At 39.5% G+C, this 14897-nt stretch overlaps 1 protein-coding gene across 1 annotated transcript in view; it reads right to left on the bottom strand.

Annotated features, from left to right (window-relative positions):
- plekhg7 (pleckstrin homology domain containing, family G (with RhoGef domain) member 7) overlaps positions 1–14675 on the bottom strand; it is a 17823-nt gene extending 3148 nt beyond the window's left edge. The window contains exons 1-11 of the mRNA XM_017305164.1: positions 12512–14675; positions 10819–11594; positions 10153–10175; positions 6875–6993; positions 4616–4656; positions 4164–4265; positions 3623–3772; positions 3277–3372; positions 1856–1954; positions 1396–1509; positions 848–1033 (exon numbers count right to left, since the gene is read on the bottom strand). Coding sequence (XP_017160653.1) covers positions 848–1033; positions 1396–1509; positions 1856–1954; positions 3277–3372; positions 3623–3772; positions 4164–4265; positions 4616–4656; positions 6875–6993; positions 10153–10175; positions 10819–11451 — 1563 coding nt within the window. The 5' untranslated portion in view covers positions 11452–11594; positions 12512–14675. The remainder of the gene's footprint in view (positions 1–847; positions 1034–1395; positions 1510–1855; positions 1955–3276; positions 3373–3622; positions 3773–4163; positions 4266–4615; positions 4657–6874; positions 6994–10152; positions 10176–10818; positions 11595–12511) is intronic.
- Positions 14676–14897: the final 222 nt, after the last annotated feature.

The following is a 14897-nucleotide window of genomic DNA, read 5'->3' on the forward strand; positions in this document are numbered from 1 at the left end:
TAATTTTTTTGTAAAAACTTTTGTACTGTTTAGAGTGAATTACAGGATTTTACAAAAACGTGGACGGCGTCACCATTTTTACCTATACTGACAAGGAAATGCAGCATCTTTTTAATCATACGTAAGGCTCATCACARTGACAACATTGCTAATAAATCTTATCTAACTGTACATGGTGATGCCAAACATGCACATGCAAACATGGGTGTGGCTGAATTTCGTGAGAGATTACAGATTTTATGGTAAACATTCCTCACGCCCAGAGAGGACATTGGCCGACATATTTCACCCATGACCGCAAAACTCCCATCAGCTGCTCCTTTTATCGTCACATCCATTACAAAAGGTGTGCTGCAGGAGCATGCATCTCAGAAAAGAGGAGGTAAGCAACTCTGTATTAAGTCCATGTGGGTTTTCTGTACAAAAGAACCAAATGGCATCAAAGTGAACGGCTGCTGCACATTTTCCTGTCCTGGTTGCAGACAGAAGTGCCACAACAGGTCCGTTGGCTGCTGTTCAACACAGCTGAGTCACCTGCTCTTAAAGAAAACTGGTCTGTTTGTTCGGAGGCATAACCACTCTGACACCTGCCACACATGCCATTTGTGTTCAAATAGAATTGTAAACACCTGCACAGATATGCTGATGAAACCCAAGTGAGCGACACTTYGATGTCTGGCGACTGAAGATGTGGCAAAAAAAGAGAGAGAAAAGATCTGATTGTTTTTTATCAATCTATTGTACAAATCCTACAACTAAAACAGTTTTTTTTCAGCCAGAGATAAAGTCAAATGCTCAGAAAGGTTGATGCATATTAAAGACAAAGACATTYAGAGAAAAGGTGTACGTGCTGCTCACATATGGACTTGTCCACTTTGTCAGCTATAACCTGCAGCTCCCTGCTTTCCTCCAACACCTGACATCTCTTTGCGATGTTCCTCAGCAGCAGCGGGTATCGGGTTAGCCGCTGCAGAGGCGCCACCAGCAGGTCGCGTAGCTGCAGCCTCCGGCACTGTTTGCTCCTCTCACACCACTAAGCCGAAAGCAAGGAGACAAAGAAAGGATTCATGAGAAGAAGACGGCAGAGTGGAGACAAGCATCTCGTAGTAAATGAACCACTGTTGGGAACAATAGTGCAGAGAGCTAACTTTTAAGGAGGGAGATCCCTCTAGGAAGCACATGTCAACAATCAGGAAGGATAAGCTGCAAAAGGATGACATTCCTCATTGGTAGGACTGTGAGAGACACCGAACTAATTGTTTAAAAGAAGCGTTGCTGGGTGTCCTCGCTCATACTTGGCACACACTGCCTKCAGTCAAAGGTACACTGCGTTCTGGCATTTGCTGACTAACACAAACAAATCAGCTGCTGCCTGAACTCTGCCGTCTCCTGTACCTTTACRTATGGCCCGAAGTCCTCCCTGGGCATCAGGTTGTGCAGATAAAGCAGCGCTGCTGAGTAGTTGAGGCAGTACTTCTCCAGACAGTGACATATGCTCTCCTCAAAAACCTGTCAGCAGATTGAGGAGTTATACAGACTGATGGGTGATCAGACTCCATGTAATTTATGGGCTTCACTGTTTATGTATTTAGTTATATTTTTTAAAGATATTCAGAGGCACTTGCAGTTCATATCTTTCTTAGAACATTTTTGAAAAACAGCAGTGAGAAAAAATAGTTTTAGTACTGCACATAGCACCAACCTGAATTTTAGAATAAGACATAAACTTAAAGCAGGTGCATTGATATGCGGCAGGATGTGCAAAGCCATCAGTTCTACATCTTCACACACAAACAGTGCGTGTAAAAATCTGCTGTCACAGTGTACACACACACACACACACACACACACTCGCCTTGCTCAGCAGCTCCAACAGGGTAGGCCCGTCCCCCTGGGTAATACTCAACAAGTTCTTGATGACATGCAAGAGTTTGTTTAGGAAACTAAAGCTGACCTGCACAGGAAAAAGAAATGGCATGTCAGGTGTTACTGAAAGGCCAAGAGGCTAAGTTTTCAGTCTAACATGACTGGCATTTCTGGACACGTTTTTAATATGATGTTTATTTTTGGGTTTGACCTCGGTTAAAGTTCAAATCAAGTACAGGAGTGAAGAGATTGATCACATTTTCTAAAATGAAAACATGCACCAACCTGACAAAAATTATAAGCTCTTTTTATTTATTTACTGTTTTAAAGTAAATAAATWAAAAGTTCAGATGAAGAATCTRAACGAGGAGATCTAAACTGTTTCTGTCTGCCACATAAATATTTGATTTATACAAGTTTGAAWAAAAAAATTGCTATAAATTTGACTTTGTTATTCAATTATTACTTTTCCCCACATTGTTTTTCTACATACTTTTTTGATAATTATCTAACCAAGAGAAATCTGGACCTTAAATCCCATTTTGTGATGTTATGCCCCCCCCGTCTCCTTTTTAGGGTGAATTTCATGTCTCTTTGTGGATGTGGTCGTGTTATTTGGTGGGTTCAGATGGGAGGCTAAGTGCTGGATCTTCTTGTGAAACGTAATGTCGAAAAGAATCGTGTCCCCGAACTTGAGTTTAATATAAGAAATAAATAATAAAATTGCTGGCAAAAGGAATGCTATTAACATTAAAAATGATCATTTTAATCGTGTTATTTTAGCCCTTCCAACACTAAAAGGACAAAAATAGTTGTACTTTTAAATTATTTTTATTTTATGAATTATTTTTATCCATTCTTGACTATAAAATATGTACAAACAGCTTTTTTAAAGGTTATTTTGGTCAGATTTGAAGGGATCTGCAGTTTGAAGCAAGAGATGGGGTAGAGGGATCTTTACACAACACAAAGCCATTAACAGTCAGAGAAAAAAATGCTTTAGCCTGAAGGGTAGGTATGCAGAAAATGATTTTATGTTAAGCTTTTGAAAACTTTTAAAACTGTCATTACACCTTGACRCAGGTAACACAAACTCAACAATAGTGAACTACCTGAAGAAGCGCSAAGCGATATTCTTATTAAGGCTGCTTATTTTTTTGCTACAGTGATCAACATTTAACACTTAAAGTAAAACAAACAAAAAGGTGTATTAGGTAAAAACTAGGATCTAATTGTAATCCTACAGATACTGTGCCTTAAGATTTGAGATAGTCTCAAGTCTACAGTCTTAAGATTTTTTCTTTCACAGCTCTACTAAGCTACCTTGTACCATGTTCTTTTTTTCTAAATAATTTACATTAGAAATATAATCCAACAAGTCTAATACAGCTTATTTGCATCATGTCTCACCAGGCAAAGTTCATTCAGRTTTGCAAACAGGCTCCATGAGTCAACATCCGTGAGGCAGTTGTTCTGCTGCAGGTTCATGAGTGTGGCTGAAAACACCTGAAAGGAACAAAACAGGCACAAACAGAAAGAGCYAAGTGTCAAAATGTGGTTTTAAATTTCAAATCCACTATTCCGTGGGAAGGACAACCCAACAGAGGTTTCTACGTGAACCAAAGAGAAGAATTCAGGGAGATAATAAATAAAACACAAAGCAGCAGGAGTTGGGTTTCGTTTGGGTTTGGTCGATTTGTTTGTGGGTCTATGTGTTTGAGTGGAGCATTGTGAGGCTTTGAATGGACAAGGTCACCTCTTTGAGAACCATGAGCTGATCCAGGAAGTAAACACACTCGCTGGTGAAGAGTTCCCAGATGGCCTCTTGTCTCTTTCGACCCTGAGGGTCAGAGGTGACGCCCACCTGCGAGGACTGATCCTGGAGGAACTCAGCCAGAGAAAAGTCCTGCACAGACAAACAACAACAGTGAGAAACGAGGAAGCTGCGCCTGCCTCAGAGCACGTTGGCACAGAAAAAAAAAAAGATTACGTTTTCTGCCACCATGGTGAATCAGATGCAGGTCAGTGTTTATTTATAGACTTTTGTAGAAATGATYTAATTGGTTGCCGCCTAGAAATTCTGGTTCTTGCACAAACTGCATTGTTTTAACTCTGCAGGACATTCCCGCTAACTGCTGTTTTGTCATTTCTAAGTCATTTAGCAAACAGTGAGTTGTGTTTAAATTAGAAATCTGAAGGTCTCTGTAGTTCAAACCTATCCTGGATGAGGGCACATACTAAACCAATCTGATGATTAACATACAAAGCAAAGAAGCTTTGCTGTGGATGCTGCTCACCTTATACTTCTGAAAGTCTGKGTTTCTCCAGTCTTGAATCTGCACCGCTGAAAGGTATTTTTCAATATCTGATACTGTGCCCACCTGCAATTTCCCTTTAGTCTGAAAAACAGAAAACAAAACTCAGACACAAAACAGACTGTATTGGAAAACAAGAGATCATTTCTTTATTTTCTGTTTAGCCCTGGTCATTATGAGCAAAAATAGCACCTTTAGAAGTGAATTAAAAAGTCTGGCTCAAGTTCTACATTTCAACCCCCTGCAACAACTGTGTGACCTAAAGGGGATAAGAGGAAACGCACTAATCTGCTTTGAGAAGTGGGTCAGAGAACAATGTYCAAACCAACTGACCAGTTTTGTAACAAAGTACATCCAAACAAACCACAGACCACATCGCTGGCACCAGTCACGCACACACACCAGACAGACCTGCAGGCAAACGGCACACCTACCGTACTGCGCCTCAAAAAGGGCCACTTTGATTTCTTTGCATCTACAGAAATCAAACACAGAAACAAAGTATGATTGTGTTGTGTGGCAACAGTCTGGACGCAGACATTAAAGACCTTCTGACAAAGTTTGCTTTGATTTGAGGACAATAGTTTAAAACAAAATACGAACTGTGACTCTGAATTGATGAACCCCTGTGCCAATTTGCACCCCCCCCCCCATTTCATAACAACACAAAATCCCCTCCTTATACTCCTAAAGAATCAGTTTTGTTCCCATGCACACAAACTATGATCAATGTATTCAGGTATATCCATGAAATATGAAGATAAAATTGGACATACAGAAATAAGCTCATTCAAATTTTTTTTTTTTTTGGTAATTTTATTTCTATAGCACATTTTCAGCAATAAGGCAATTCAAAGTGCTTTACACGAATTGAAGGAAATACAAACAAAATAAACCAAAGTTAAGAGCCTGATTTTGGTCACCATTAGGACCAGTCGACAGTTATACAATATGACTCAACTTATTTTCTTATTATGCTTAGTTTTCTTATAAATATGGGCAAGTAAAAAAAAAAAAAAAGACTTTTTAAGAACCTAGACAAACCTTGTATAATCCATTCATAGTCTACAGTAAAGTTGCCTTCACATCTCGCCACATATGTTAAAAATTTATTCTAATTGAGTTTGAATGTGAATTACCTAGCAGCTCTGGCACATCTATAGAATATGTATCACTTATGATGCGTCCTTCCTTTTTGTAATTGTGTATATTGAGATGGATGGTTTAAAATTACTGTCGTTTTTGTTTTACTTCTCTAGGTGCTAAATGATCCCTTGGCCATCTAAAGATAAAAGTGTAATGCTGAATGCAAAGTTTTTGCCATCAGCAGATGGTCATTTATTTATCACTCATTTCAGAATGTGAAATCTTGTTTTCAGATAATGAAAACCTAAAATCATGAGGAAGACTGTTGACTTGACAAATGTCCAGAAGACAGTCGTTTTCCAAAAGGAGGGAAAGCCACAAAAGGTCGTTGCTGAAGAAGTTTGTTGTTCACCGAGTGTTGCATCCAAGAATTGAGCATTAGGGAAATGTGCACCACCAATAGTGATAACTGCAACCTTGAGAGGATTGTCAAGGAAAACCTGTTGAAGAACATGAGCTACAAACATAGCATTCCTCGTGTCAAGCCACTCCTGAACCAAAGTAAACGTCAGTAGCATCTTACTTGAACGGATAAGAAAAAGAACTGGACTGCTGTTCAGTCGTCCAAAGTCCTCTATTCAAATGAAAGTAAAGTTTGCATTTTATTTGGAAATCAAAGAAGAGCAGAGAGGCACAGAATCCATATTGTTTAAGGTCCAGTGAAGTTTCCAGCGTCAGTAATGGTTTGGGGTATGATGTCATCCACTAGTATTGGTCCACTCAATTTTCACAGCCGTCTACCAGGAAGTTTTAAAGCACTTCATGAATCCTTCTGCTGACAAGCTGTATGGTGATGCCGATTTAATTGTCTTGGTACCCACCCACATTGAAGATGAGAGACGCCAGACCCAACAATATGGATGATCAGAAAGATACAATCAAAGCAACCTGGACTTCCATCACAACTCAGGAGAGTCACAGGCTGATTGTCTCCATGCCATGTTGCAGTAATTCATGGAAAAGGAGCCCCAACGAGGAACCGACCTTTCCAAAACCTGACTCTTCTGTTTGAAATATTTTTATTGACCATTTGTAAAACGCAAATTTTCTAGAACAGTGAATTTTAGGTTCAAAATKAAAATAAAAACTTAAAATACAAATCTGTAAAATACACAAATTTTACTTTTTAAAATGAGAGACAAAAACGCTAGAATGTTTTTCATGATATAAATATTTTTGGAAATATACTTTTGAGATGTAATATAATTTGGCATTTGGTCATAGAGAAGTAAAGTACTTCAAAAGTAATAACACAGCAAATACTGTATGTATAGCGCAGATTGCTTTTAATGCGCTCTTTATAACCTCTTTTGCCATCAAGGAAAAAATCCAGCCAAACCCAAACTCTTAAGTCACTTGCCTCACATTTACAGTAAACATGGGTGGGTTATGGTCAAACCTTTTGRCATCAAGAAGCAAACTGTTAAAACACTGACTCATAACGGTACAAATTTAATCAGAGGGCAGATCACTTGGCTAAGGATCATATTGCAATCAAACAGAAAAAAAAAACCCTGACATATAAATGAGAGAACGTGGAATTTTACCAGCGAGATTTGAATCATTGATCATGTCCGCCGCTCCGTTGGACACAAACAGGTCTCCTGGTGAGACATCGAGTCCAGGTAAACTGACCACCACTGAGCTCCGCCTCCTCTCCTGAAGCCTGAAGCAGAAACATGAGGACCTTTAGATGCTGAATAGTTTTATCCAACATCATAAGATAAAAATGAACAGTCACTGTACTAATTWGCAGTACAGTAAAGTTGTACAGTACAGGGAAACGGCTGACTCAATATCTGAGAATCTCTTGTAACAAAACTAGTCTATGTGAAACGYAAGTAGAGTCAGACTATCCGAGCTGGGGGGTGGAATAAAATTCCCTTTGTCATTTTGTGTAGCAGAAATGCCACTGAAATATCATCCGCTTTGTGTGGAAAACCAGTGATTAATTTGAGTAGCAGATATTATGAAGGATAAGTGTTATGCGCCTGGCTCATGCATAGACAGCTGCCGATTAATGGATCACCCCATTTGCGTGGACGAAGACAAGCTGTCAATGTGTGCCAGTTCTAATCCTCCCAGTCTTCTTTTCATAGTTGGTAACTGAGGCATGGCTTTGGTTGGAAAAACACAGGCCTGCCTTTTAGCCTGGGGGCAAAGCTCACACAGCCGCCATTCTCAAATGTTATGACTTATCCTCCGTCGCTGTACTTTGGGATTACTGTTCAGGGCAAAAATGAACTTTCACGAGCTAAAATTAGCAGCTGACAAATGTGATTGTGTGACGAAGGCAACATTAAAGATGGCAATGAAATGACTGTAGAAGTTAAGGGTGTGGGGTGACTCATCTGTCACAAAGGATTAAATGAGGTACACCTTGAAAAACTTGATCAGTGACAATGTCAAATGACAATCACAATCAAATAAGGCCTACGCCAAGAAAACAAGAGAAATTATTGAATGTGGCTGCTGCCGGTTAGCAACTAGATGGGCTGGATTTTCCTCAAAGTGATTGTTTCCTCAGATGTGATTGTTTCACATAACCAGGTAGACCACGCTACACTAAAGAAGTTACTTTTTTCTCTGGCTGTATGGAGAACAGAGTAACTTAGTCCCTGCCCCACCTGTTGCTGYACACTACTGGTCAGCTGACTAGAAAAGAAAAGAAACAAAATACACCAAATATTTTTTTTCTCACAAAACACTAAAGACAAAATTGACTACATTTCCAGCCAAACAATCTTGGCGTGAAAACTAAAGAGCAGCACCCCTGAATCAGTGTACAGACACATTTTATGTATAAGGAGTAATATTTCTCATAATAACTTATGTTAAATTAAGAAGTGTATTCCAAATTATGCTTAGCTTTAAGCATAAAGATAAAAAAAACAATGTTTTATTTTATGATTTGAGATTGACACARCTGATGTACATTTCCCTTAATGCAGTTAGAGTAATCCAAATATTACACACTATTTAGTAGCAGAAAAAATATTCATTACTTTACTTGTTTAAATAAAAGTTGTTGCACCATGTTAAACATTTTGGATTTAAAATGTTTGTGCAAATACTGTGAAGAAATGGGCTATCATACCACATCAAAGTTTTACCTTTAATCCTAAAAAGCCAAGACTATTTACGATATGCAATTTCAGTACTTTGATATGCATTTCAATACTTCCATCATTAACCTGATGTATAGCGTAAATGCATTTTGCACATTATAAAATTTCTTTGATACTTACACAACTGGAAATACACAACTATGATTCAAAGTGCAAAAATTAACAAAGTAGCAAATGTTTTGAAAGCATTTGATAACAGAAACTAAATTAGGATTTTTTTTAATTTTAGTTTTGTTTCAGTTAGTTTTGTTACCTTAAATTCTTGTATCAGGCTGTATGGTTTAAATATTTAATGCTCACAGGGGGAAACAAAAGCTCAAAAGTAGAACAAAAGTCCAGTTTAACTAGAAAAATATTGCAGCAGAAGTTGAGTGTTCATTGTTCACTAAAAGCACATCCTCATTTCTGACTGTGTTTAATGATATTTACTGACAAACCATTGTCAAACAATTAGCTGCAGCAGAAGTAGAAGTACCAACAACAGTCTTCACCTTTTGTTAATGTCAGCTGTTATATTCAAAAACAAACCACCAACTTTTTCCCTCTTACAGTGCAGAGCACTAGTATTTAGTACAGTGACTGCACTTTTTCCAACTGTACATGTACAGTTGCACAAGCAGCTTGGGACACTAACTGGGAGCAGCTATAAGCTGCGTGGCTGCAGGGCCAACATGTACGCTTTACAGGATAAGCTAGTGTGCAGCTCGACTGAAAACGGGAGTAACCTATTCCTTCAGCATGCTTTTGTTAGAATGTGAAAGGCTCAACTGTTCCTTCCTTTCACTGCCCTTCCTGTTAAACTATTAAACACGACCCCACCAATCCCCAACTCCAGCTAAGTGCACGTACATCGCAACAGATGGCATCAGCACCTGAACGTGGCATGGGCTGATGGGGCGCTAAGACAGAGCTGACTGCACGTCTAAACCAGGTCAATGCTTCATCGTGATTCATTCCGTGGCATCGTCACAATGAGCCCCTGTTGCCTTGTGATCGTGCAGAAAGCTTCCTCTCTACCAGCCTCTCTGCCAGCAGAGAGCACTTGCTTGTTTTGTCTCCCATATTAACGAGAGAAAATAATGATGTTCCAAAACAAAACTGCCCTAACAGACTGCGAGCAGGGCCCGGACACTGTCCCAGGCACAGTTCCAGGGTGTAATTAATGGGACAAAAGCTACCTAATTATCCAGTGTGAGGAAGAGCCTCGCCGCCCATGAGGAGGGGYGTGGGTGGTGGTAAGGGAAAACAGCTTTAATGAGGGTTTGTCTAGCCCAAATGTAACCATGGGACTCTCAAAACTTAACCTACCGTGCTTATGAAGCATTAACAAAGACGTGAAGGACAATGAATGCACAAAGGGGCTCCTGAAGCTAATGGTCCGATCGGCATCCAGAGATCAGGCCCAAAGCACTTTGATGTGATGGAGCTCGACTTTCTACTTTTTTCCTTCTTTGCTGATAAATTATTTGCCACAAAGCAGCTCAGCTTTACCATTTGAACACCTGACAGCTGATAGGCGCAACTACAAAACAAATGTGCGCTCTGTAAAAAGAGTCCAAATATTTTACTACATTCCTGATAAGCAAATATGTTCCCACACATTTGAGCCTGAATATTTGTATGCTACAGTGCTCACAGTCCCAACAGACAACATGTAAACAATGATATTCACAGTGTCAAAGGTATAGTGCGCCTACCTTGGATGACACCGTTCCCTCTCCTGTAGGAAAACAGAGAACCTTTATTAGAGCTGTAAGCTTTCAAAAACAGTGAACGTACAATTTCTATGCTGCACGGACACCGTAAAGACCGAGCATGCAAAGACCTCCTACTGCCAACGGCACCACTAGATCACTTTCAAAGACACCGTAATCTGAATCAGTGTTTTAAGTGGTCGCTTGGATTCAAAAGCCCTTGATATTGTGGGAGAATGTCGACACTATTGAGAAAGTGCCTGCCTGGAAACCACGAGCTGATGAATAGAGCTGCCCATTATCTTTTTCCAATCGCTCACTGACCCCTCCATTATTGGGTGACTGCTGACTGCGGTGAATGGGGGCCCTGAGGAGAGCACTTCCCAGGGCCCTCCAGGCTGTGGGCTTGGTCAGAGCTGTCAATGCATGTAACTGCTGATTCATTTGCTGTCMAAAGCTTGCATTGTGAGTGACCGCTCCAGGAGGGCTTCTGCAAGTGAGGAATGTCTACCTATTTAATTTATTAAAGACCATGCATGGAAATACACAGGGGAAAAGGTCTTGAAGTGTTGGACTGAGGCTGGCGGAGGAAATATTACCATTACCATTTATTTATATTACTATTTATGTTTCAGTTAAATTGAAATGGAAATCAACAAAAACCCTTACCTGCACTTCTACATCAGAAAACTGAGACTCTTTCATTAGAGCAGAATGAGCCCTGTTGCATTCCCATTTTGGGGAATTGACACCGTTTTCAAAAGTCTTTGATCTACGCGAWCTGGTTCTCTGTCGCCCAGAGAGTGAAAYGGACTGAGGTTCCTGACAGTTCTCTCCATCAGAGGAGGGGGTTGTTGCTAAAGGTGATTTGACTCTCTGCACAGGGGACAGAGGGCTTCCAGGGCACGGCTCCTCCTGAGTGCTCTCCATGCGGCCCAATTCTCGAGTGTCAATCACAGGACGTCTGGTGCTCCTCATCCTCCTCAAGGTGGGAGACGTAGAGATGCGTCCAGGAGCCTGGCGGTCAAAYTGGAACAAAGGTGCCAGCTGTCCCTCAGTGTCCACCAGCGACAGGTGTCTCAGCTTGGAGTGCGTCCGTGTGAGATCTATRTGCATTATGACCGGGCTGCAGGTCTGACACTCCTTGTGCTCGAAAGACCCTGAGTCCGTTTGGGTCTCCATGTCCGACGATCCCGTTGTGACGACTTCATTCTCGGCCCATTCGTTGATATAACTCCAGTCCAGCTTCTTCTCATTGTCCTGGTCTTTGTCCTGCAGAATAACGTGCTTCAGCGTAGACATTGTAACCTCAAAGGCATTATTACAGTGCAGCAGACATCTGAGAACGTGTAATCTTACAGCCTGATCGCTTCGGGTTCCTTTAAGGTGACGTCAGATGATAATCCTGTTGTACTCCACTTTCACACCATTTACTTCTCAGATTGCTGGAGGAAAAGCAGGATATTTCAAGTTATGTTCATTCAATCAAAAAGTTTGCTGGTGATCAGAAATGGCAGACGTATCTCTCAAAAGACAATGTAATTTCGAAGAAAATTGTTCTGCCTTTGTTTACATTAGAAAGTTGAAATGTATTTATACATTTCTCAGTAATAAATAGAAGAAAATCAACCCTTCTTATAGCTGATCAGCTTTTTGCGCATTTACACTTATATTTTGATCATTTTTCTTATGTAATGAGCTTAAATAGATATTTTCCTCAAACATCTTCTGTCAGACTCAAGTCAGGACTCTGGTTGAACCACTCTAATGCATAAATATTAATTCTACTCATAAAAAAAACATTCAGTCTAAAATTAAGACTACTTTGGCTCTAAATTTGCCAACTAAATAAATAATTTTGGGTTTAACATTGCATTTATTTAAAATGGCAGTTTATTGAGAATTAGCAGAGAAAAAAACCCTAAAAATTTAAATATCTTTTCATTAATAAACGGGATATCTGGATCGAAAAGGCAGGTGTTGGGTTCAATGGGGCTCCAGCAACGCACCTGTTACTAGAATAAATATTGCGTTCATTCAGTATTTAAGATTAAGACTAAACCTTAGTCTTGGACTTCAAAGACTACTACCACTTTGTTGGTGGTAGTAGTCATGAGCCATTTCTAAACTAAAATGTTTTTTGTCGCACATCAGGTGCATTTTATTGACAAGTCAAGCTCTTGGCTCGACAATATCCATTTGGGAACAAAAAGCCAGTGTGCAGACAGCGGAAACAAGTCACAAGTTTACAGCTTTTAAGCTGCAGACAGCCGCTCTTTTAAATATTACTTCTGTGAAAGCGAAACCCGCACCTGTTTCGGAAAGACGGTAAAAAATTAATCAACAGATCTAGTTTACTTACATCCCTACAGCTGCTGCACCTCGACTCCGCCGCCGTGTTGAAGTGTGGCCGCAGAGAGCAGCAAGTGGACCGACCGGGTGAAAGTCTGGGAAAAAGTCTCGAAGTTGTTTAATTTCCAGGAGAAACTGAACAATGCAGAGAACCGGCCTGTGGAAAGGTGAGTCTGCTGCGTGCTGCTTGCCTGGGAACATCAACTCTCTAACCCGGGCGTCCCTCCCTCCTTCCTCCGACACAAAGCAACGTCACAGGCTGCCTGGAACAATGAGGCTGGGCTGAATAACATGCAGTCACTTACTGCCGCTCTACTCGTGTCATGTGAGGGGAAAATTAAACACCACATGCGGCTGCCTTCTGAATAATGACAGACTATATAGATGTAATTTAGATTGCTGACAGTTTACAGTTATATCWGGGCAACAAAATCCYGAAAGTAGAGTTTTTAAAGAGCAACTTTCACATTTTTAATTAAGTCTATTCAATGTGAAACYATCTCCATATTCTGGGATAGAGTTGATGGACAGAATATGTTTTCTACTAAAGAAAACAAAAGCCTACTAAAAGGCAAAACATTACGGTTTGACGGAACCAAGCTAGAACTTTTAATCTTGTATATAAAGAGATAAATAACCCGGAACATCACTAACAGAAGTGTGCACTGTTCTTACTCACAGTGAAATATGGTGACAGCTTCCTCATCATGCTGGGTTTACTTTTCAGATGAAGCAAGTCATTTMTCAATATTAATGAACATGTAAACAGATCGAAACACCRGYCAGTTTTGACCCAAAACCTATTGGTAGCATCTAGAAATCTAAAGATGGAGGCAGATTTTGCATTTCRACRTTGTAGTGACTCCAAGCATCTGCCAAAATCAATAACAGAATGTCTTTGTGAGGAGGAAATTAAAGGAAAATTGTAGAGTCACTTGTAGTCCTCAAAATCTGATAGGATATCCAAAATGAAGTTGACACRCATTATTAATCGCAAATGTGGGATTCTGATAAACTCCAACTAAAGAAAAGCAAATKATTAAAAAGGTACATCAATAAAGTTGGATTAAGGAAGTGCACACTGATGCAATCAGGTTATGTGCGATTTTTTTATTTTACTTTTTTCCCCCCTCTATCAGAGGGGAAAGTGTAAAAAGCCACAATGTTTGTCACTATTTTTGGAAGACATTTTGAAATGACCGGTACTTATAAAGGTATCATTCTGAAAATTTAAGTATATAAGTATGTAAAAAACATTATTAACATGCGTTTMATTTGTGTTTTACATTTTTAAAATACACAAGTAYGAGGATGTATTTAAACAGGAYTTAGTGCGTGTGGTGCTACAGTTTGCTACAGCTTTTACTCAAAGTAGAATTTAATTACTTCAGTGGTGACTAATAATCTTTATCCTACATCTGTAATCTATAAAAATGCAGCAGTTGAACACCAATAAAATAGAAGAGTGATAGGGAAGCACTGCACTTTGTACTTCAGCTTCATTTTGAACATGAGGAGCTGTAAAATGGCACTTACAGGAAGATGCAATCTGATCTGTGTGCCAACATTAAATCAGCTGTTATCTCTGATAYGTGTTGTAAAACAATCACTTAAGTCAGTTTCCCACAAGCAGCTCTCCGAAATTAGGGAATGCAGTTTCTTTTTCTAGTTTCACATGGAAAAAATAACTGGATTATTTCCCACATTCCTATTTGTACATACAGACATATATTAGACAATGGGTCACTGACAGTCCAGCTCATTGGAAACGGTGTAAAAATGTCAGTATGAGTTGGTGTAGAGAAGCTGAAGAACTTGTTAGTGAACGCTACGGGGCGACACAGATTGTGTGTGAATGTGAGCATTTCCATGATTAGTCGGAAGCGCCCCCTGCTGGATTTAGAGGTGTGGTACACTGGAAATGACAGCTACGTGATCCATTTGTTATTTTGCATCGCTGTCATTCTAAAGCAATGGGTCTTCTATTAAAATAAACTAGATCTGTAAGGCTAATTTTTGTTCTTTGGAATTTTTTACCTGAAAGAAGATTAACCAGGTGTACCTTGCGTATTAAAGATAGATGTAGTGTATTCACTTTGCAAATATGTATTTGGGTCTGTTGTCTAAATATTGGCCTGCAGGTTCAGTCAGCAAACTTAGGAACTTAAAAAAATATATATTGTTAAGTAATTTAAAAAGAATAAATGAAAATTTAATAATTAAATTAAGCAATAGAAACCCATAAAATATTTGCATCCATAACAGTTATTTCTTTTATTTAAACTATTTTAATGAAGCTTAAAAAAACAGAATAATGCATAGTACAGATGAAACGTGATTTTTGTTACATAAATTTCAGCCGACTAAAAGAACGCCAATATGGGAACTTCACGCTC

This window comes from Poecilia reticulata, linkage group LG6, assembly GCF_000633615.1.
Source record: "Poecilia reticulata strain Guanapo linkage group LG6, Guppy_female_1.0+MT, whole genome shotgun sequence".
NCBI classification, from domain to species: domain Eukaryota; kingdom Metazoa; phylum Chordata; class Actinopteri; order Cyprinodontiformes; family Poeciliidae; genus Poecilia; species Poecilia reticulata.